This window comes from Enhydra lutris, unplaced genomic scaffold (genome assembly GCF_002288905.1).
Source record: "Enhydra lutris kenyoni isolate GAN:26980312 unplaced genomic scaffold, ASM228890v2 scaffoldscaffold34, whole genome shotgun sequence".
Lineage (NCBI taxonomy): Eukaryota > Metazoa > Chordata > Mammalia > Carnivora > Mustelidae > Enhydra > Enhydra lutris.
Window position 1 is genome coordinate 24,712,879 of NW_019154118.1, and position 22,666 is coordinate 24,735,544.

A 22,666-nucleotide genomic window follows, 5' to 3' on the forward strand; every position below is an offset into this window, starting at 1 on the left:
GCTTTATTACAGTAGGTTTCTTGTAGATTCTCTGGGATTTTCTAGATATAGCATCATGTCATGTGTGACTACAAACAGTTTTATTTCTTTCTTTCCATTCTGGATGCTTTTTTTCTTCTTGTTCCACTGCTCTCGCTAGAACCTCCAGGACAACGTGGACCAGCACTGCTGAAAGCAGACAACCTGTCTGCTTCCTGACCTGGGGGTGAAAGCTTTTGGTCTCTCACTGCTAAGAATGACAAACAACCATCCTAAGATTTTATGCTACACAGGAAAGCCGCTCCGGGCTCATGGAGCAAATCAGGTCTGTCCCTAGAAACAGTTAAACTAGAGACAAACATGTGAATTCCTTGTTCAGAGGAAACTTCCAGGGTGCTGGTAAGGCTCTTGTTTCGAGTTTCTCGGTCTGGGTGCTAGATGCACAAGTACTTTCTGCCTGTGAAAACTTCCAAGGTACATACTGCTATCTGCATACTTTTCTGTATGTAAAGTATATTTCAGTAAAAAAACTTACAAAATAAAGAAGTGCTCCAGTTATTGGGCTCCCACTGAGAAGACAAGAAAGACTCCACTGAAAGAAAGTAGAATCTGTGAAGGACCTTTTACTCCTCCATTTCTCTTATTTGAAGCACCGTTGTCATGACAACGTCCGGGTGACTTCATCCAGTGATCACCAAGTCTAAACACCTCTTCTAGGTGGGATGTGCGGTGGCTATTTACCTGACACTAGGATACCCCCCAAATCGTGGTAGGAAAGGGCCCGGATATGGTTTTCCTATCTGCGTTTAATTCACCTAGCCCTCCAAATGCTCGCTCTTACTCTGCCCTATAAAAAAGATCTGTAAGTCCTGGTCAGTTATATTTATAAAATATACCAGAAGTCAGTTTATTTGCAACCTAATACTACAAACACTTACTTGTGACTTCTAAATTTATAAGGTGCTTTTAAGTGAACAGGGATGCACATGTGTAAATCACTAATTTTCACTTTATGCAAATGTTTAAGGAAGGAAAATAGAAAAGAAGGGCTGCTTAGGGCCACTTCAACTAAACAGAAATACAACTAAGCTAGCGCCTCACGGTGCCCTGTTATCCCAAAGTGACAAACTTGTACTGAATTTGCAAACAGAGATGACAACTCCAACATAAAGACTCACACTCATTTAGCCAAACGATTTACCTAAAACCTCCCGCTCCCCAGTGTGGCTCATGGCCGCGCGGCATAACTGCGACAAGCCGACGATGAGCTTCACCATGACGCCCTCCTGCGGGTTATCTAGGAGCAGTTCAGAAAAAAACAGTTTCAACTGCCATGAAGAAAACATGTTTCCTTACAATACATTTACAGATTAAATTATCTGACTTGAAAACTTTCATAAAGGTTTTTTAAAAACAAGGTTTTAAAACACGAGCTGGTCAAAAAACATAATGTGATGTATCTGAACTTCCTTGTAAAACAGAACCATGGAACAGTGACAGCAAAGCACAATCTGGCAGACACAGAAAGAGGAGCTGCGCCTATCAGCCAATACCTTAGCAAAATCACTAAGAGTAAGAAATACGAAAATCATTCAACATTGACTGACGAGAAACCTGGAAGTACACTTTGGTCTTTAACCCCTAGATTCAGTCTCGATCAGCAATGTCCGATGGAACTTTCACAATGACAGAAACGTTCTATAATGTGCTCTGTCCAACAACAGCCATGAGCGTCATTACTCCTGAGAACCTGACATGTGCTAGTACGATAACGAAACTCAATTTTAAATTTTACTGAACTTTAATTCACTGAAATTTAAATATCTAAAAACAGCTAACGGCTGTTTTGGACAAGACAGGTCTGGACCAATGAATTACCCAAACACATAAGAACAAAAGAAAGAGGTGATCATCTTTTACACACACACGCACACACACATCTCAGAACAAAAGCACTATAAACTCTGAGCTCATATGATCCAGACCAAAATCAGTTTTTAAAACTACTGGCAGAAAAAAACCACCATGGAAATAGGAAATTAATGGGTAAAAGATGAAAATCAAAACATAATAGAAAAAGTTTCCCCTAAGTACAATACTAAAATAACCTAAACTCAAATCAAAGTAACATAAAAATGAATGTTTTCTTAAGGAAAAACAAAAACAAAAACAAAACTAATAACATATACAAATGTGTGTATATAAAAAAGCGCACACACACACATACACATCCATGTTATATGTATGCACATACATAGGAGACTTAGAGTGGGACACATATCTTTTATTTAAACAAGTTGGAGCAATACCCACAGATTCCCCATATGCCTGGCCCTAAGGAATTCAAATGTTTCTTTCAGGCACTAGGGAAGTGGTTAAAAACGTTTCAAGCAGTAGAGTAACATGATCGTGTCTGAGTTTAGAGAAACCATTCTGGCAGAGGTGTAGCGGATGGATAAAATGGGGTTAATTCAAGTTGAGGAGATCACTCACAAACTCTTTTACATGGAGATGAGAAATGATGAACTACATGATGAGAGTCTAAGCTCAGCCCATGCCAATTAAACAAAGAGTAAGAATTTATAAAAGACTCTCTCCAAAAGAAAGACGCATAAATAACCCGCGTCGTTAACATCAGTACCCTGAGATGCTCTCATGAGGTCCACCATCTGGTCCTTGTGCTGAGCTAGCTGTCTGCGGAGATCCTTGAGTCCTTCCAGCCTTGTCAAAGGAAGTGCATCGTAAACACTCACGGAGAGAAAATGATTTATTTCCTAAAACAGAAAATTAGTTAAAAATGTAATGTGCTTTTTGGACATGGATGAAGTCTATCAAATAAAACTCAGAGAAAAAAATTAGTACATGTCTTTTACAGACACTGATTCATATCACTATTAACACCACACGAGGTAGAAATAAATGCCTTCTTCCACTGCAAATCTGCCAATGTTATAATCACTTAAATTGTAATGGGCTCTCTCCTGATGACCTACTTAAGATTTTAAGACTGTAATAGCATCCTCAAAAGGAAAAGCTTATATTTCTACTCATTTAGTACTATAACTCCAGTTTTATATCTTAGTACATTTAACTATATTGTCATATTGATATATAATCAAATACAGCATACAGTATTAAAATTATAACATTTATACCAAAAATTACATGCAAACATAAATTTTCAAGTTTATAAAAATTAAAGATTAAAACTGGAAAAACCCCTTAAAAAGTCAAATATCATCTCTAATTCAAATATTAAGTTGTCCCTCAAAAGATCAGATGGTGATTTTAAGATACTAATAGATCAGATGTGTATGAAAATCAAGCATATTTTAGATCAGATTCCTTCATTATTTAATTTCAGATCTTAACCAAGAAACCTTGATAGTTAAAATTTTACTGCAATACAGGAGGATATATTAAGATTCAGCTTTTTATTTGTTGAAAGGGGGGCAAATCTTACGTTATTTTTTTAAACACAATTTTTTAAAAAGATTCCGTTTTTTACTTTTAGAGAATTGGAAGGTTTCAAAAAAGTACTGCTCTCTACCCTAACACAAAATAGTAAGAAGATGGAATAATTATTACCTCCAAAAGTGAAAAGGGTCCTTTACTGTATTTAATTTTCTGCTGAGTAATGCGCAAATCCTTAAAGACATCATGGTCAGGGAAAGGATCTAGAAGTTTAATTGTCATATAGAGGTTTTCATTATCCTTGTTATCTATCACTAAGTATTTCAACAAGTCCAATACCTAAACATAATTTAAAGAAGAAAAAAAATCAAAATGGAAAAATGGTTTAATTATATTTTAAAGTAAAACAACCAAACCTACTGTATTAAATAATAAAAACTCTACTGACCCAGCTCAGATAAGAATGTTCTAATTACTTCTACAGTACCACATGTGACTGTCCCTGGGCTTTCAAATGACTGAGCAAGTGTGTAAGGTGCTGCTACAGGATGGGCAGTGGGACAGAAAAGTGCCAGTATCACTGGAACATTCTGTAGACGTAATACCTCCTGCACCATCACAGTGATGTCAACTGCTGTCCCTGGTTGTTGTTACCTCTACACTTCAACTGAAGACAGAAACTCCTAGGTTATTTGTGGGATCAAAATTACTAAGTGCTCTGTAATTAAAGGATTATAAATATGAATTTTTCTAACCATTTTTCAAAGAATATTTTCACTGAAATGACTAATTACACCGAGTAAACATAAAACATTCAGCTCCTTTCAAGAACACTCTGTACCAAGGTTATTTCACGTATCTCGCGAAGAAGATCTGGGGCAGTACCTGTTCCTGCACCTCCATGTGACCATCCACAAGGGGGATGAGCGTACCAACAATCACGTGAAGATGATTTTCTAGAGCATCCTTACAGGAAGTGACTGCCGTGTGGCAAACCCGGCTTAGCAGGTCACAGCACAGGGAAAAGCTCCGTAACGACACATCCATGAAACGAGAAGGCCTGACACAGGGAGGAAAGTAGTGAGTTCTGGGAAACTACTTGAACATAAGCTCATGGAGAAGTCATTTTTCTTCAGCAGCTTGAATTCTGAAGTGGCCAGACATAAAAGTCTACTTTTGTATCTAATTCTTTTTTTTTTTTAAGATTTTATTTTATTTAGGGGTGCCTGGGTGGCTCAGTGGGTTAAAGCCTCTGCCTTCAGCTCAGGTCATGATCCCAGGGTCCTGGGATGGAGCCCCGCATCGGGCGCTCTGCTCAGCAGGGAGCCTGCTTCCTCCTCTCTCTGCCTGCCTCTCTGCCTACTTGTGATCTCTGTCTGTCAAATAAATAAATAAAAATCTTAAAAAAAAAAGATTTTATTTATTTGACAGACAGAGATCATAAGCAGGCAGAGAAGCAGGCAGAGAGAGAGGGGAAATGGGCTCCCTGCTGAGCAGAGAGCCCGACGCAGGTCTCGATTCCAGGACCCTGAGATCATGACCTGAGCCAAACGCAGAGGCTTAACCCACTGAGCCACCCAGGCACCCCTGTATCTAATTCTTAATAAAGTTTATAAGCCAAAAAGAAAAGTGACATCAGAAACATGATGGGGTAGATAGCTCCCACCTCCCCTCCTAACAGAGAATTGAAAAACAGTCAGAACTCTGTAGAACATTCCAAGGTTTACAGCAATCAAGCAAATGCTAAATTAAAAAGGGGGGGCAACTTAAAAACTGTAGGAAAACTGTGGTGTTCTACTTGTCTTTGCCCCGTTACTCCCTCCAAAGCTTGGCAGTTGCCATGAAACCTATGGTCCTCATTCCCAATGTGGGGTCCTGGCTCTTTGCTCTGTAGGGAGCATAGCAGACCATATTTGCAAATTATTGACATCTGTTCTAAACCAGTCTGGGAGCTACCAACTAACATAAGGGGCTGAGCTCTGATCTAACTTGGATCTCTCCAGGCTGGAAAAGCCATGAGCATTGCTTGGAAACACCATAAAACTCACCAACTACCCACAGCTGTGAGAAGCAAAAAGTTACTGCTGAGACATACAACAAAATCACACATATATCTGGGAAATTTAGAAAGCCACACACAAATGCCCAGGATAAGATACTTGCCCAAAAATCCCCTGAGAAGACCATAAACTTTCACTCTGGGCTAATCCCTCTGTTCAGTGCAAACCTGCCTAAGTGTTGAAGAAGAGTTCTAACACAGAGCCAGTCGGCAAAAATAGGAAAGATTCTCATTCTCTCTTCCACTCACTCACTCCTGGCATTCAAGGAAATCTCCGTCAAAATACTCCCTGAACGCACGTTAAGGACAGTCTTCAGCAGCCACACGTGGCAAGGAACATGGTCCCTGCACAAACAGTGGAGCACACTCACCCAACCAACGGACCACCACAGCCTTCAACGATTAAAAAAAAAGTCAAACCGTGGGGAAGGGGAAAATGTGATTTCCCCAGCTACATAATAAAAGTAAAATATGCAGTTTTCAGGACAAAACAGAGAGCCCAGAAATAAATCCACGCTTATATGGTCCAATAATCTATGACAAGGGAGACAAGACCATACAACAGAGAAAAGACAGTCAACTAATGGTGCTGGGAGATGTGGACGGCTACATGGCAACAACGAAACTAAACCACTGCCTTACAACATATACAAAAATAAACTCAAAATGCATTAAACCTTGGGGCGCCTAGGTGGCTCAGTGGATTGGGGCCTCTACCTTCGGCTCGGGTCATGGTCCCAGGATCCTGGGATCAAGCCCCGAGTCGGGCTCTCTGCTCGGCGGGGAGCCTGCTTCCCCCTCTCTCTGCCTGCCTCTCTGCCTACTTGTGATCTCTGTCTGTCAAATAAATAAATAAGATCTTTAAGAAAAAAATGCATTAAACCTTAATGTGAAACCTGAAACCACAGAATTCCTAGAAGAAAACACAGACAGTAATTCCTTTGATATCAACCAAAGAAACATTTTTCTAGATATGCCTCCTCAGGCAAGGGAAAAGCAAAAAAAACCCCCCCCAAAAAAAACAAAACAAACAACACACACACACACACATACACACAATCATTGGGACTATATCAAAATAAAAATCTTTTTTGCACAGCAAAAGAAACCATCAACAAAACAACTAGGCAAGATACAAGATATCTTCAAATGACATATGTGACAAGGGTTAATATCCAAAATATATAAAGAATTTATACAACTCAACAATTAAAAAAATAATTAAGAAATGGGCAGAGTACTTGAATAGACTTTTTCCCCAAACAAATGCCCCAAAGACACATGAGAAGATGAAAAGATGTCCAACATCACTCATCATCAGGGAAATGCAAATCAAAAGCACAGTGAGGTATCACCTCACTCCATCAGAATGGCTAGTATCAAAAAGACAAGCAATAACAGGTGTTGGCCAGGATGTGGAGAAAGGGGAACCCTCGTGCACTGTTGGTGGGAATGCCAGCTGGTGCAGCCACTATGAAGAATGTCTAAGAAGAGGTCTGGAGGGTCCTCAAAGAATGTTAAAAATAGAATAACCATAATCCATAATCCATCCAATAATTCCATTACTGGGTATTTACCCAAAGATGATGAAAACAATTCAAAATGATGAAAACAATTCAAAATGACATGTAAATCCCTATGTTTACAGCAGCATTTTTTAGAGTGGCCACGGTATGGAAGCAGCCCACGTGTCCAGTGATGGATGAATATGTAAACAAGATAAACACACACACACACAGAGTAGACTATTATTCAGCCATAAAAAACAACGAGATCATACTATTTGCAAAAACACGGATGAACCTAGAAGGTATTCTGCTAAGTGAAATAAGTGAAAGACAAATACCACATGATTTCACTCGTATGTGCAATGTGAGAAACAGAACAAACGAAAAGATAAATTCGTAACCACAGAGAACTGGTGCCTGCCAAGGGGAAGTGGGTGGGGGGGACGGGGGAAACAGATAAAGGATTAAGAGGATGCTTACACTGACGAGTGACGTATAAAACTATTGAATTATTACATTATACACGTGAAACCAATGTAACAAATTTTTAACTAAGGATATTTTTAAGGTAAAAAAATCCATTACTTCAACACAAATCACACTGCATACAAAGAAACAGGAAAGTAGGAAAGGATGGCCCATTTAAAGAAATAAGATACACGGGCGGAAACAGTCCCAAGGAAGCTCAGAGAGCAGAATTACGAGACGAAGACTTCAAACACCTGTTTTAAATATGCTAAAAGAGCTTAGAGACAAATGAACACAGAAGCACAGCCTACCCAAATTTATGGAATGCAGCAAAGACACCTCTGAGAGGAAAATACGGAGCAGTAACCACCTACATTATAAAAGAAGACCGGCAGGGTGGGGTGTGGGGGACTAGAAAAACACTACCAAACACATGCTTAAAAATTAATAGCAGTCTCTCAAACTCTTCCATGAAACAGAATAGTAGGGAACACTTCCTAACTCATTCCAGGAGACCAGAAATTCTCTAATACCAAAGAAAATAAATATACCACGGGAAAATCTTAATTCTCAGTGTCCCCTAGGAATATAGATTTAAGGGGCGCCTGGGTGACTCAGTTGGTTAAGCATCTGCCTTCAGCTCAGGTCATGATCCCACACTTCTAAGATCCAGCCCCACATCCGGGCTCCCTACGCAGTGGGGAGCCTACTTCCTCTCCCCTTCTGCAGCTCCCTGTACTTGTGTGTGCGCTCTCTTTCTGCCAAATAAACAGCATCTTAAAAAAAAAAAAAAAAAAAAAAAAGGAACACAGATTTAAAACTCCTCAAAAAAGTACAAGCAAGCTAATGTAAGAGCTTATTAAAAGTATTATATACCATGAGCAAGTAGGACTTATCCCGGGAACACAAGAGTGAGCTAACAGAAGAAAATCAATCCATGTAATATACCACATTAATAAAATGAAGGAAAATACATGATCATTTCAATAAAAACAGCAAAGGCACTTGACAAAACTCAATCTCCTTTCCCAATAAAAACAGGCAGAAAGATATGGATAGGAACTTATCCAACACAATAAAGGTAATTTATGAAAAACCCACAGGCCAACATAATCAATGTTGAGAGAATGGAAGCTTTCCCACTAAAATCAGGAACAAGACAAGGATGCCCACTTCATCCCTGCTATTCAACACTGTATTGAACTTCCAGCCAAAGTAATTAGACAAGAACTAAAAGGCATCAAAATCAGAAAAAAGTAAAACTATATTCATAGATGACATGATTCTATACACATATAAATTCCCAAAGAATCCACAAGAAATCTACTAATAAATTAAGTTAGCAAAATCGCAAGTCATGAGATCAGCACACAAAAATCAGTTTTAGTTCTGTACATCAGCAGTAACAATCTAAAATCTTAACTAAGAAAGCAATTCCATTTACAATAGCATTTGAAAGAATTAAACACCTGGGAATAAATTTAACCAAAAAAACAAAACTCTTGTACACTGAAAACTGTAAAGCAAGGATAAAAGAAATTAGACAAGTCCAAATAAATGGAAAGATATCCCATGTTCATGGATTAGAAGACAAACTGTTGAGATATCAATACTATCCATATGATCACATATTCAATGCAATTTCACTCAAAATTCCAATAGTCTTTTGTGCATAAATGGAAAAGCTGGTCATTAAATTCACAGGGGAGTTGCAAGGCACCCCAAATAGCCAAAAACAATCTTGAAAAAGAAGAACAAAGTTGGGAGATACCCACTTCCAGATTTCAAAACTTAGTATGAAGCCATAGTAATCAAAACACTGTGTTACTGGCATAAGGGCAAACTAAGGGTATAGAATTGAGAATCCATGGATAAATCCACACATCCATGGCCAAATGATTTTTGACATGTTCATTCAACAGGGAAAAGAAAAAACGACAAGTTCATTCAACAGGGAAAGAATAGTCTCTTCAACAAATGGTACTAGAACAACTAGATCTCAAGAATGAAGCTGAACCCCTACTGCATACCATACGTAAAAATTAAAATGGATCAACAACACAAATACAAGAGCTAAAACTAGAAAACTCTTAGAATAAAACATAGTGGTAGATCTTCATGAACTTGGATTTGACAATGGATTCTTAGATAAAAAATCAAAAGCCTTAGAAACAAACAAAAAAACCCAGATAAATCAGACTCCATCAAAATTAAAAATTTAGGGGGCATGTGGATGGCTCAGTGGGTTAAGCTTCTGCCTTTGGCTTAGGTCACAGTCTCAGGGTCCTGGGATCAAGCCCCACATCGGGCTCTCTGCTCAGCAGGGAGCCTGCTTCCCCTCCTCTCTCTGCCAGCTTCTCTGTCTCTTTGTGACCTTCCTCTCTGTCAAATAAATAAAGTATTTTTAAAAAATTAAAAATTTTTGTGCATTAAAAGAAATTATCAGGGAAGTGAAAAGACAATGCACAGAATGGGATAAACTACATACAAATCATATATGCTGATTCACTATCCAGACTATATTTGCAAATCATATAGTAAGAGCTAGATAAGGATTTTTTTTTTTTAAAGATTTTATTTATTTGACAGACAGAGATCATAAGTAGGCAGGGAGGGAGCCAGAGAGAGAGGGGGAAGCAGGCTCCCCGCCAAGCAGAGAGCCCGATGCGGGGCTCGATCCCAGGACCCTGGAATCATGACCCGAGCTGAAGGCAGAGGCTTTAACCCACTGAGCCACCCAGGCGCCCCTAGATAAGGATTTTAAGAAAAATATGACAAAACAAAACGGAAAAAGATATTCTTTGTCTGCTCTGAAGAGTTCACATTTGAAGGCAATGTTATGTACTAATCAGAAAACAAATAGAAACATCATCAAAATTAATTCAAAAGAATAAAGATGCTTAAACTGAACAGATACCCAAAATCTTCATTAACTGTGATACTGTGATTTATAGTAAGAAAGATATTTTGCTCTTCATCCCTGCTTCCAGCACAAAGCTCCTAAAACTCCAGGAACACCAGTGATGAAGGCAAGAAGAGTGTCTCTAACTTCTGAAAGCATCTAGGTCACCTGAGGATGGGGGCTGGTTGCCTCGATCAACCTTGTGATCAAGGGCTGGAATTCTTGGTCCCACTCCCCTGATCTCTGCAGAGGGGACTGGGAATGGAGGCTGTGTCAATACCCACTAGCCAGTGCTGTAAACCACCATGTCTCTGTCACAAGGTCTCCATAAAAACCCACAAGGACCAGCTTTGGGAGCTTCCAGATTGGTGAACACATGCAGATGTGGGGAGAGCAGTGCCCCTGGAGAGCGCAGGGAAGCTCCACCCCCTTCCGTGATATATCTCTTCATCTGGCTGTGCCTGAGCCACACCCTTTTATAATAAACTGGTAATTCGGTCAGTAAACAGGTTTCCTGAGTTCTGAGAATTTTCTGAGTTTAGCAAATGAATCAGACTCAAGGAGGAGGGTCCCTGGAACCGGAAGCGTAGAGCTGGCTGGTCAGAAGCACAGCTGGTATCTGAAAGAAGGAGGGGCAGGCAGTCTCTCAGGACTGAGCTTTCAGTCGCGGGCTCTGACACTAAGCAACCATTAGGAGCTGAAATATAGGACACCCAGCTGGTGTCTGGAGGGTTCCTTGCATGTGTGTGTGAGAAACACCATTTTCCCTACACTTAGGAATTGGGGACCAGAAGTGCTACAGTGACAAATATATATCAAGTCACTGAAAATTCGTTTATTTTACAATGTTGAAGACCCTTAGAGTACTTAATATCTCTAGAGTTGGAGGGATAATGTAATTTTTTAAAAATACTGGGTATAGATATTAAAAAGCAAAATTAAGGAAGCAATACTCCCACTTCTACCTCTTGAAACTATAAAATTTCAATTAAGATAAGGTAGACAAAACAACTTATATATTAGTCTAAATATATTATGTACCTTTTGTTGATATAATGAATCAAAGTATAGATAACATCTCGAAGAACAAAGGCCCAAGCTCCTCCTAAGGCACTTTTAATATCTTTCAGTAATAAAGTAACAAACAGGTGATATATTTTAAGAATTCTGTGCTTTTTATAAACATTATTTGTCTCAGCAGCTTGCTCACAAATGGCTAGAAGAATTTTCTGATAGGAATCCTAGAAAATAAAGACAATTGATAAAAAACTTATCTAATCATGTATACTCAACTATGATAAATATATTTTCAAAATAATAAATTACAGAATTTTGCTTTGGTTTGATATTGAAGGCAAATACCACATTAAGGAATAGTATCTTAAACTGTTGTCAATTTACCTAGTTTTCAGAGAGCAAACAGTACTTTTCAAAAATATATACTCCCTAAGTCAATGTATGACTAAAGTATCCTGAAATTCACACTTCATATACAACATATTTCAATTAATACTGAAAAGTAAAATACCAAGATATAAACTTGTAAATGAGTGTTCTTGATTGATTCAGACAAGTTTTCTCTTTATTTTTTCTTTTAAGATGTACTTACACAGATTTTCTAGCTGAAAAAGAAGGAATTCTCTCATCAGTTATTATAATAGTAATGTATACTTACAGGGCTTTTGGAAAGAATTTCTAAAATGCTTTTCAGCTTGGTTTTATGGCAATTGCTGATATAGGCAAATGTTGCTTTAATCACATGTGATGGAAAATGAGGTGGATTAGGGGCAGGATCCAAATCCCTACAAGTTATAGGAAAAAAAGCAGTCATCATTTTCAGAACAAAATTATTTAAAAAAAAAAAAAAAAAAAGATTCTGTTGAAGTTTCAGAAACCAGTGAAGTTTCAGAAAGAAAACTGAGATTATAATAACCCCAGGTTCTAAAATTATTTTCCTACTGAAACACCAGGATTTTACTAAAATCACAAATGACTTATCACATTCTATACATTATCAGTCAGAATATCCTAATACTTTTACCCTCCATGACTTTATTTTAAATGATTTAAGAAATCTTTAATGAAGTTAACGGCAGTTCTACACATGAGCCTTGGTATCACTTTAGCTCTGAACTAAAGCTCTATTAATACTGTGATACTGGCGATCAGACACTCTTTATATGAAAGGAAATTATAAAGTGAAATCACTTTGGGAGATACTACTACTTTTTTGGACAGCTAGCACAGTAAGGCACAGAGTGAGTACAGGGTGCTCTCAAGTAGCTTACACAGGAAACACAGTATGTGCCTAAAAACTGAAAGAGACATCTGAAGGCGTCAACCAATCAACTTCCCAAAGAAATTCTGAAACTGCAGCCAACTCTCTAAGTTTAAAATACCCATACCCTGAAAAGTCACAGAGGTCCGTGCTCTGGCTGGCACCAGAAGCTGCCGGTTCATGTAACGTCATCAGTAACTCCACCACAATCTCTGGTAAATTATTAAGGAATAAATGATCAATCTGTAAGGATACAAAATTAAAATAACATTTAAGTTTTCACGTCTGTGACCTTTTAAGACAGTTTGAGTAACACTGAGTAACTTTGAGTAACATTGAGTAACAATGTTACTGCATCACTTCCAAAATTGATCCAGGACTAAAAAAGGAAATAAATAACCAAAGACCTAAGATGTGCAAGACATACAGCTAACTCATTCTGCGCGCAACCACCCTGCAGCCTGAAAGGAAGGTAAGGAAATCATACCCAACAAGACTCCCTTAATCTGACTCTTGTTTAATTTTAAGAATCAGGGGTGCTGGGGTGGCTCAGTTGGTTAAGCCTCTGCTTTCAGCTCAGATCATGATCTCAGGGTCCTGGGATCAAGCCCCACATTGGGCTCCCTGCTCAACAGGGAGCCTACTTCTCTCTCCCTCTGCTGCTCCCCCTGCTTGTGCTCTCTCTCACTCATTCTCTCACTTTTTCTCTCAAATAAAATAAGAAATAATTTTAAAGAATCATTTTAACTAAGGCTTCAGGTGTAGCACTGAATTCCTCAACCTAGTGATTTTCCTGCCAACCAAATTCCCCACTGACCTACACTGCTTTTTTTTTTTTAATTTTTATTTATTTATTTGACAGAGAGAGATCACAGTAGACAGAGGCAGGCAGAGAGAGAGAGGGAAGCAGGCTCCCCGCTGAGCAGAGAGCCCGATGCAGGACTCGATCCCAGGACCCCGAGATCATGACCTGAGCCGAAGGCAGCGGCTCAACCCACTGAGCCACCCAGGCGCCCTCCTACACTGCTTCTTAAAGTGCATTTTACCCTTGATTTACTCGGAAAATCCATCTTGCTTTGGAATGACTGACTAGTAAGAATTCCTAGTGCCTTCCCTGCATGACTTTTCCCCAGATTTCTACTTGGCTGATATCCCCAGTTCTGAGGCTAGCTGCTCCCCACATCCCCCGTCAACAAGAGTAGATGGAAACCCTCCCGGACAGGAGCAGGCTCGTCATCGATCCACCTCCTGTTACCCCGGCCTCACAGACGACATAAATTCAGTGTAAAGAATGGGTCCGCTGCACTATACCTCACCCAAATGAACGACGATTGTGGAGACTTAAAGGTAGATTTCTTAAGCTCTCCAAGTAAGGAATCGCAGTGCTCAAAACTAAAAGGTAAATGGCTGATTCACTCGGTGCGCAAGGAGATGAGGAGATGTGCAGACGTGCTGCCTCACAACAGAAATGGTTTAAAACGGGACAAGAAAGAATGGAATGTAAAGATCCTAGCCCTTCCCTCAGGCTCATGCATCACTCAGGCCAGCCCTTCCAAGGCTGCAGCCCTTTTAAGAATGCAGCTTCGCTTCAAAGCGTATCTGGGATAAGGAAGGACAAACTGGCTGCCTCTGTTTCATATTGGAGGAAACATTAGCGAATTTCCTTACACACAGAACGGCAGTTGGCTTCATGAGTTTTGTACCATTCTACAATAAGCAAGACCTGTAATGTTTAGCTAGGGGACATATAAATTATGCAGGTGTCTAGGTACAGCCCACCAATGTTGTTAACTGTTAATATCTCAGGCTTTTGACAACTGACAAATTTTAGAGGCTCCGAGACTAATAATAGTTGTACCAACACTTAATGCACAGAAGACAGAATCTAGAAAATTGATTCGGACAAAGTGTATATTAGAGAACCAAAGAAAAAGCAAACTTACAACAACGTAATGCCAACTGGAACTGAGTAACAATAATTTAGGTCTTTAACCAAGTTTCAAGTTTGCCTCTCTCCATTCTTAACACTGACGTTTCAATCAGGCCTCATTGTAATTATTTTCCCCTCCTTGACTTACTCGGATTCTGCAAATTGCTATCTTTTAGTTTGAATACATTTATTTTTTTAAACATTTTATTTTTAAAGATTTTATTTATTTATTTGCCAGACAGAGAAAGAGAGCATGCACAAGCAAGGGGAGCAGCAGGCAAAGGGAAAAGCAGGCTCCCCGCTGACCAGGGAGCCTAACGTAGGACTCATTCCCAGGACGCTGGGATCATGACCTGAGCCCAAGGCAGACACTCAACCAACTGAGCCACCCAGGGGTCCCTAGTTTGAGTACATTTAAAAAAAGTAGTAAGATTATGCCTGCTTAGAAGCAGGGAGATGGCTGGGAGGGGTAAAAGCAGGGTCTTTCATAAATTCCATAACCTTTGAAGCACCAATGTTCTGTTTCAACTGTCTTTTGAGAAAGGAGCTCATTTGCCTCCATACTGACTTAGATCTAGCTCCACTGGCAGTGGTCCACAGAGGCAAGTGAGAAACTCCATGTTCCATTTCTTGGTTCAATACAGTAACTGGGCAAACAAAAAAAAAACTCTTGAAGTTTAGCCAATTGTAATTTTAACATTAGCCAACCCTGGTTAGTCATCCTTATTTACATTAAAAGAAAAAAAAACAAACCCTTGAGAATAACCAATCTTCTTTTACTTTAAAAAAAAAGTTTATGTGTTTTAAGTTCCCTCAAATAATTTTGGATGTATCTAAATTACTACGAAACAAACAGAAGTTGTCATAGATCCTTTTTTACTTGATTCCATCTTTTATCAAATAATGAGTATTCACTATATACTAAGTAGCCAGGATACACCGGCAAAACAGAAAAAAGTAAAAAATCCTACCTTCAGAGTACTTATAGCAGAGTAGACAAACAATGAACATGATTTGTAAGTATATTACATATAGTCAGTCTCGTGGGAAAAAGCAAGAGTGGGGTATGGGACCTTGAGATCATACTTCTTGAAAAGTAAAGAGGAACACTTCCTACACGCTGTTCAGTACTAGCTGAAATTTAACATCTGGTTTGCACTTATTTATTACTGCCAATTAAAATAAATTTTACAGAGAACAGAGTGACTTTCAAGTGGACACAGGTGGAATATATCCGGTATTTAGGCTAATTTAAGTTTGTTGGTTTCATTAAAAAAGACATGTTTTTAGAGTTATCAGCATTAAATATGAACGTTTTTTTAAATCTAGGTTTGTTAAAGGTCAAATAAGCTCATTATTAACTCTGCTGTAATTTTTTAGCAAAAGGATGACTTAAAATGATGATTAATTTTCTGTCTCAGTTTTCGTGGGTTATCGTTAAGACTGTCTTTGATAAACTAAGGCTTAAACGGCACTGAATTCATTGGACATTTAGGTCTTTCTCAAATGAAGTAAGATGGTAAAGCACTGATTAATGAAGGCAGGTTTGTGTTTTTGGCTTCTTATTGCACAGAAGAGAAGAACATTTGAGTGTTTGAAAACATGCTCTATGTTTTCATAAATCTCTGTTTTCATAAATTCATAAATCTGCCATCTAAAGAATTCCGGCGTGACATTCACAACTGGATTCTAATGTAGTTTTCGCTGGGGACCAAGTTTTTGAAAAGTTAAAATTCTTCTAAGTGTAATTAAGACTAATGGAAATAAGGGAAAAAACTTTGAATGAAAAAGGTGGGGGGCACCCGGGTGGCTCAGTGGATTAAATCCTCTGTCTTCAGCTCAGGTCATGATCCCAGGGTCCTGGGATGGAGCCCCACATCGGGGTCTCTGCTCCGCAGGGAGCCTGCTTCCTTCTCTCTCTCTGCCTGCCTCTCTGCCTACTTGTGATCTCTGTCAAATAAATAAATAAAATATTTTTTTAAAAAAGAGAGAGAAAAAGCTGTAAAAGGTTTATGAGGGGAAATTTTTGGAAAAGAATTTTATATGTGGTCAGGACTAAAGTTGAAATGAATGGATATTAAAAGTATATTGGTGTAACATTGAAATTTTGCTTTTCTCTCTGTTCAGAGACAGTTTTCAATTGCTGGTTTGCACCTGACAAGAAAATGTAAACAAAGGTTTTTTTCTTTTGTCTGCCCAGAGAACCGGTTTCTAGGTTTTCTCTTTATCAAGTCTTTGGTCACTTCCTTAAAGCTTCTAAATATTAAAGGAGCTAAATTTTGCTAACTATATAACCCTACATATTTGTCATCTTGGTTAAATAAATAATTATGTTTTAAGCTTTGTAATATTTGTAATCCACTATTCAGGCATGTGTTTTATAACTTTCTAAGGTTTTTTAACAAACTTCTCAGGATTTAAATTATAAATGAAGTCTCTGACTCATTAGGCCTTTGTATCTGGTATGGTTAAGTTTCTCTGGAAGCACTGCCAAACAAACAATGACAAGGCCTTTGGTTATGTCTGGGTAAATGCTAAACTATTCTAGAGAACATATGTAATTCCTGAAGTTTTAATATGTTAAACATACATTTAATATGTTTCAATAAGTTTTAATATGTTAGTGTTATGTTTCACACAAATAACCAGATGTCCTTGCCAGCTACACTGTAACCTCTCATCAGATCTTCAACCATTTCCATTTTGGAGTCTCATTTATAGTCATTCTTATTCTATTGTGACACGTCTCATCTTTAAAGAGATTCATAAAATGGGCTTTTGCCAAAACAGGTTTTTTGATACCTTTAAGATCTTAGAACTAAAATTGGTAGAATTTCCAGAACTAACTAAAAAGCTGCATTCAAACTAAACAAGGCTTAGTAATATGGATAGTTTTTGTAATTCTTGTTTGAAACACTGCTGGTTCCTGGACGGCTGGGTGCCTCAGTGGGTAAGCGGCTGCCCTTGGCTCAGGTCATAATCAGCAGGAGTCTGCTTCTCCCTCTCTCCCACCCCATTGGTGCGTGCTCACTCTTCTCTCTCTCTCTCTCTCAAATACATAAAACCTTTAAAGAAACAACAATAGAAACATTGCTGGTTCTCTAATGTTTACTCTACCAGACTGAAGAATCTTTCCCTTAAGATACCTACGACTTACAGAAACGTGGCATTTATTTGTGAAGAAACTGAAGCATTTAACTCTTCTTTCTACCTGAACCCTCTGAAATTCTAAAACTCTCAGTGAGCTTTCTTCTTACAGAGCAATCACAGTCATTTGCACAAGTTCAAGAAGAATCTATTTGGGGCGCCTGGGTGGCTCAGTGGGTTAAGCTGCTGCCTTCGGCTCAGGTCATGATCTCAGGGTCCTGGGATCGAGTCCCGCATCGGGCTCTCTGCTCAGCGGGGAGCCTGCTACCCTCTCTCTCTCTCTCTGCCTGCCTCTCTGTCTACTTGTGATCTCTGTCTGTCAAATAAATAAATAAAATCTTTAAAAAAAAAAAAAAGAAGAAGAATCTATTCTCCTCACAACAAAACACCACTGGAAATACTGGTTATTTTACCACAGCTTTGACTGGAACGCCATATTTGAGAGACATGCACAGACTCAGATATGACCATAAAGCTTTAAGGGAACCAAGGTTGGCTTTATGAAGCATGAAGTTAACAAAGCCCTTTGGAAGGGTTGGCCCGATCCCTTGTTTACAGAGCTCCCAGCAGCCTTACCAGGGGAGTAAAGAATGTCACGCCCTGGCACAAGCAAGAACCTCAGGAAGCCTCGGGAAACTCGAGAAGAGGAATTCGCCCAAAACTAGAGGTATCGCAGGCATGTCTGATGGCAAGCACTTTGCCTGGCTTCTGGCCTACAGAGGCTACTAAAAGTTCAGTCAAGACTCCTTATAAAAAGTTCCAGGAAAGCAGATTCTAAAAGAGCTATATGATCTATCCCTACTCTTGCTTATGTAAATTATTAGGACAATTTTGTTAAAATGGGACTTAACAATCGAATTAGTCTTCATTTGGCTATCTCTGATTAAAAATGGAGGTTGTTATAGAGGAAAAACAGTTTCAACAACATATCTTTGTAAATATTAGATTTTAAGCACGCAAGACTCAACACTGGGTTTATAATTTGCTCTACCCATTAAACTGTATTTTTTCTTTTGCTTCTATAAAGGTGCTTCTTATTAATTACATAATTGCTTAAATGAAATTGCTTGCTATGCCATTAAGGCCTTAAAGAACTATCAAAATAGCATTAAGATCTTTTCACTGCTGCAGAAGGTGAAACAAGTACTAACATAAAAACAGAATGTGGTGGGGCGCCTGGGTGGCTCAGTGGGTTAAGCCGCTGCCTTCGGCTCAGGTCATGATCCCAGGATCCTGGGATCGAGTCCCGCATCGGGCTCGCCGCTCAGCGGGAAGCCTGCTTCCCTTCCTCTCTCTCTGCCTGCCTCTCTGCCTACTTGTGATCTCTGTCAAATAAAAAAAAAAAAAATTTTAAAAAAAAAAAAAAACCAGAATGTGGTGTATGTATTCCAGATGTCACCAAAATATAAGAGGATTGAGTGAAATTAATGCTTTAAAGGATCTCTCTCTTTCCTTTAGTGCTTGGTTAAAGCTCCGGGACTGCAAGACAATTATGGCCAGCTATCAAAGGTCTTTTGTTCAGGCTTCTCTTTCTCATAATAATATTAACCTTATTTTGTTGCCATTGCCGGTGCCAAGGCTCCTTCCCTGCCATAACTTCCAGCTGACAAGACAATCCTTTCTACTCAAGGAGATTCAGCTATATGTTGTCTAGCTTGGATTAGCCACCTCTGCCTTTGGTAACTCCGACATATAAATTCCCCACTCGGGGCATCTGGGTGGCTTAGCTAGTTATGCATCAGGCTCTTGACATCAGCTCAAGAAAGTCATGATCTCAGGGCTGTGAGATCGAGCCCCACATCAGACTCTTTACTCAGCAGGGTGTCTACTTGAGATTCTCTTTCTCCCTCTGTCCCTCCCCTGCTCATGTACTCTCTTTCAAATAAATAAATAAAATCTTAAAAAAAAAAAAAAAAAATCCCCACCTGACCAATGTCAACCCATGGGTAGGGACATCTCTACATCTTGATTCAGCAGCAGGAAGAAGTTATAAAAGATAAGACCTTCCACCCTCAGCAATCCTAAAGATTTTAAGGGTAGAAACTATTCAGGGGGAAATGATGTGGGAAACAAAGGCAGAAGGAAATATAGATAAAACTAAATTTCCTGTAGCCCAATGACAAATACTTGAGATACACAGTTTAAAATTCCTCCAAGAAACTCCCAACTGTCTTATCATTAGTGCCTTGCTAAAAGGAAAAACAACCTTAGCTTGACAATAGCCAGGCCTCCCTCCCCCATCCTGTCAGTCTTCTTTAGCATATGAAAATCCTTTTGGAATTTCACTTTGTCTTTACTTCCCCCAACTCCAAAGTATATAAGTCACTTGCTCCTCACAATCCCAGGCCAGCAGCTCTTCTCGCTCCAGTAAGCAATTAAGACATTTTTTAAAAGGAAAAAAATCAATAAAAATATTCCAAAGTTTTAAAATTTCTGATTAAAAATATTTCATTTAAAAAGCCAATCAAGGGCGCCTGGGTGGCTCAGTGGGTTAAGCCTCTTAGGCTCAGGTCATGATCTCATGGTCCTGGGATCAAGTCCCAAGGGCTCTCCACTCAGCTGGGAGCCTGCTTCCTCTTTCTCTCTCTGCCTGCCTCTTTGCCTACTTGTGATCTCTGTCAAATAAATAAATAAAATCTTTAAAAAAAAAAAGCCAATCAAAAGAAGCAATAAATAAATAAATAATTTTTTTAAAAAGCAAATAAAAAAATTCACAGATTGCCTATCCTAGACAGGAATTACTACACATTAAATTTTACTGCATAAATGATGAAAAGTGTTAAAACTGTGAAGTTATAACTCCAATGAATTAGTTTATGATAAGGACAGGGAGCCTGCCTGACTCCGTTGGCAGAGCATGTGACCCAGATCTAGGGATCAGAAGTTCAAGCCCCATCTTGGACCTGGAGCCTATGAAAGGAAGAAAGCAAGGAAGGAAGGAACGAAGGAACGAAGGAAGGATGGATGGATGGATGGAAAAATTAGAGGATTAGTAGGTAAAAGCAAAGCCCTACCTGTTTTCCTAGGACGTTTTCATCTTTAAGGGTATCATAGACTTTGGCAGCAGTCTCTCTCTGCTGTGCCATCCCACTGTCTCCTGGACCCTCGTAGGCAAAGTAAGGAAGAATATTTACAAGAATCTTTGGAAAGCAATGTGCTAGAAGACTTTTCCAATCCTCTTCAATCTGATTAGCAATGGACTTAACCTCATCAAAACGACTTCTAATCACCAGATGTGGGATCAAAACCTTGTAACATGATCTGAAAATATAAAATTTTAAAGTATATGTTATATATAACTTCTGTCAAATTTTGTAACATAGCTCTTAAAATAAAAAAAAAATCCTTTACTTAGTAACCATGAGAGCGCCACCTTATCTAGATCACTAAGCATTCTTACTCTAATTCTATAAATGGAGAAATGAAGTTAAATAAATTCTAAATAATCAAATTTAAGAAACAGATCTGAGACTATACCACCCTAATTCTATGATCAAAAAAACTGAACTACATTTATTTCTTTTGCATAACCGACTGATGCAAAATTATTTCATTTATGTAAAATGAAATGTGAAAGAAATTTACAAATTCAAACTATTAATGCCAAACTGTTATTGCCAAAATGAAAGAACGGCCACTGAATAATTACGAACTATTTTCCCATCATCCTGATACCCAAACATTATTCTTTAGTTGTTCCAATCCTCTTCATTTTCAAAATTTTCTTCTCAAGAGTTAAGAATTAGCAAAATAAGTATTTTTACATTAAACTTTAAATCTAATAAAAATAATGACAAAATGGTCCATAGCCAAGCAACAGCAAGGAGAAACAATTTATCTTTGATTTGTCATAGGGAAAATTATCAAACACTGAAGCTAAAAGAACCCTTCAAGACCTTGTAATTCCCTTGTACAGATGGAAAAACGAAGGCCCAGGGGGTGCTTCCATGGCTTGCCCAAACTCACACAGCTCATCATCGGCACAGCTAGGACCAGACCCTAAGTCTAGTGATTCTCTTCCATACATGTCGATTCAAACAAGCAGCCCTGTAAGCACCCCTACAAGTCTTCCAGCTCCATGTGTGTGCACGTGCACATGGAGGGACGTGTGGGTGTATGAACGTGCGTGTGTGTAAGGTGGGGGGAAGGGGCTGCCAAACATTTCCATCTAATTTTAAAATGAACATATTTCATGTGTGCCATAGGTAGACCTACCTATAGAAATCCTCAACATTTGTGTAATTTAGTAAAATAAAAGGAAAAGAATATAAACTATGTTCAGTATCTTGAAGATTTAGCCATTCCAAAACCAGATAATCCAAATGAGAAGCCATGAAGTCTTCCAAACGTCTGTATCCAAATGTTTCAGAAACTTTCTCTAAAACCTGCACAGATCAGAAAAGTCAATGCTTTAAGAAAACAATGAAAAATAAATCACTTAAATCTTTTATTTACAGTAAAACTTTGACGCAATCATTGAAGTATCCTATAGCCTGATTTCCTCATCTAGGAGATGGGGACAATAACAGTACCTGGACTTCTGAGAGACTCAATGAGAAACACGTATTTAATATAATTAGCACTGAGCATAGCACACGGCAAACACTTAGTACATGTTAAATGAATAAAAATGGAAAAATATATTGCTATGTTCAACCTTTCATTATATTTCAAAGGAAGGTCTAAAGGAAAATAATAGTTCTTCTCAGTCCTAGATCTAAATGAGAAAAATCCAACCACTATAATCCACTTATATCAGGTAGTGGAGGGGCGCCTGGGTGGCTCAGTAGGTTAAGTGTCCGACTCAATTTTGGCTCAGGTCATGATCTCAGAGTTATGAGATGGAGCCCGTGTCAGGCTCTGCATTCAGGGTGGGGGGGGCAGGGAGGGGGAGTTTTCCTAGGGATTCTCTTCTCCCTCTCCTTCTACTCCTCCCCTGCTCCCTCTCTAAGATAAGTAAATCTTTAAAAAAATAATAATT

The 22,666-nt window shown here is 38.7% G+C and overlaps 1 protein-coding gene across 6 annotated transcripts in view; it reads right to left on the bottom strand.

Moving 5' to 3' along the window:
• Window positions 1-22,666, bottom strand: part of LOC111153730 (ATM serine/threonine kinase) — a 125,724-nt gene that overhangs the window by 49,563 nt on the left and 53,495 nt on the right. For all 6 annotated transcript variants that reach the window (XM_022512915.1, XM_022512913.1, XM_022512916.1 and 3 more), the window contains 9 exons: window positions 21,901-22,070; window positions 20,700-20,946; window positions 12,736-12,851; window positions 12,006-12,132; window positions 11,372-11,571; window positions 4,279-4,453; window positions 3,568-3,732; window positions 2,621-2,753; window positions 1,181-1,276 (listed from right to left, as the gene is read on the bottom strand). In XM_022512915.1, coding sequence (XP_022368623.1) covers window positions 1,181-1,276; window positions 2,621-2,753; window positions 3,568-3,732; window positions 4,279-4,453; window positions 11,372-11,571; window positions 12,006-12,132; window positions 12,736-12,851; window positions 20,700-20,946; window positions 21,901-22,070 — 1,429 coding nt within the window. The remainder of the gene's footprint in view (window positions 1-1,180; window positions 1,277-2,620; window positions 2,754-3,567; window positions 3,733-4,278; window positions 4,454-11,371; window positions 11,572-12,005; window positions 12,133-12,735; window positions 12,852-20,699; window positions 20,947-21,900; window positions 22,071-22,666) is intronic.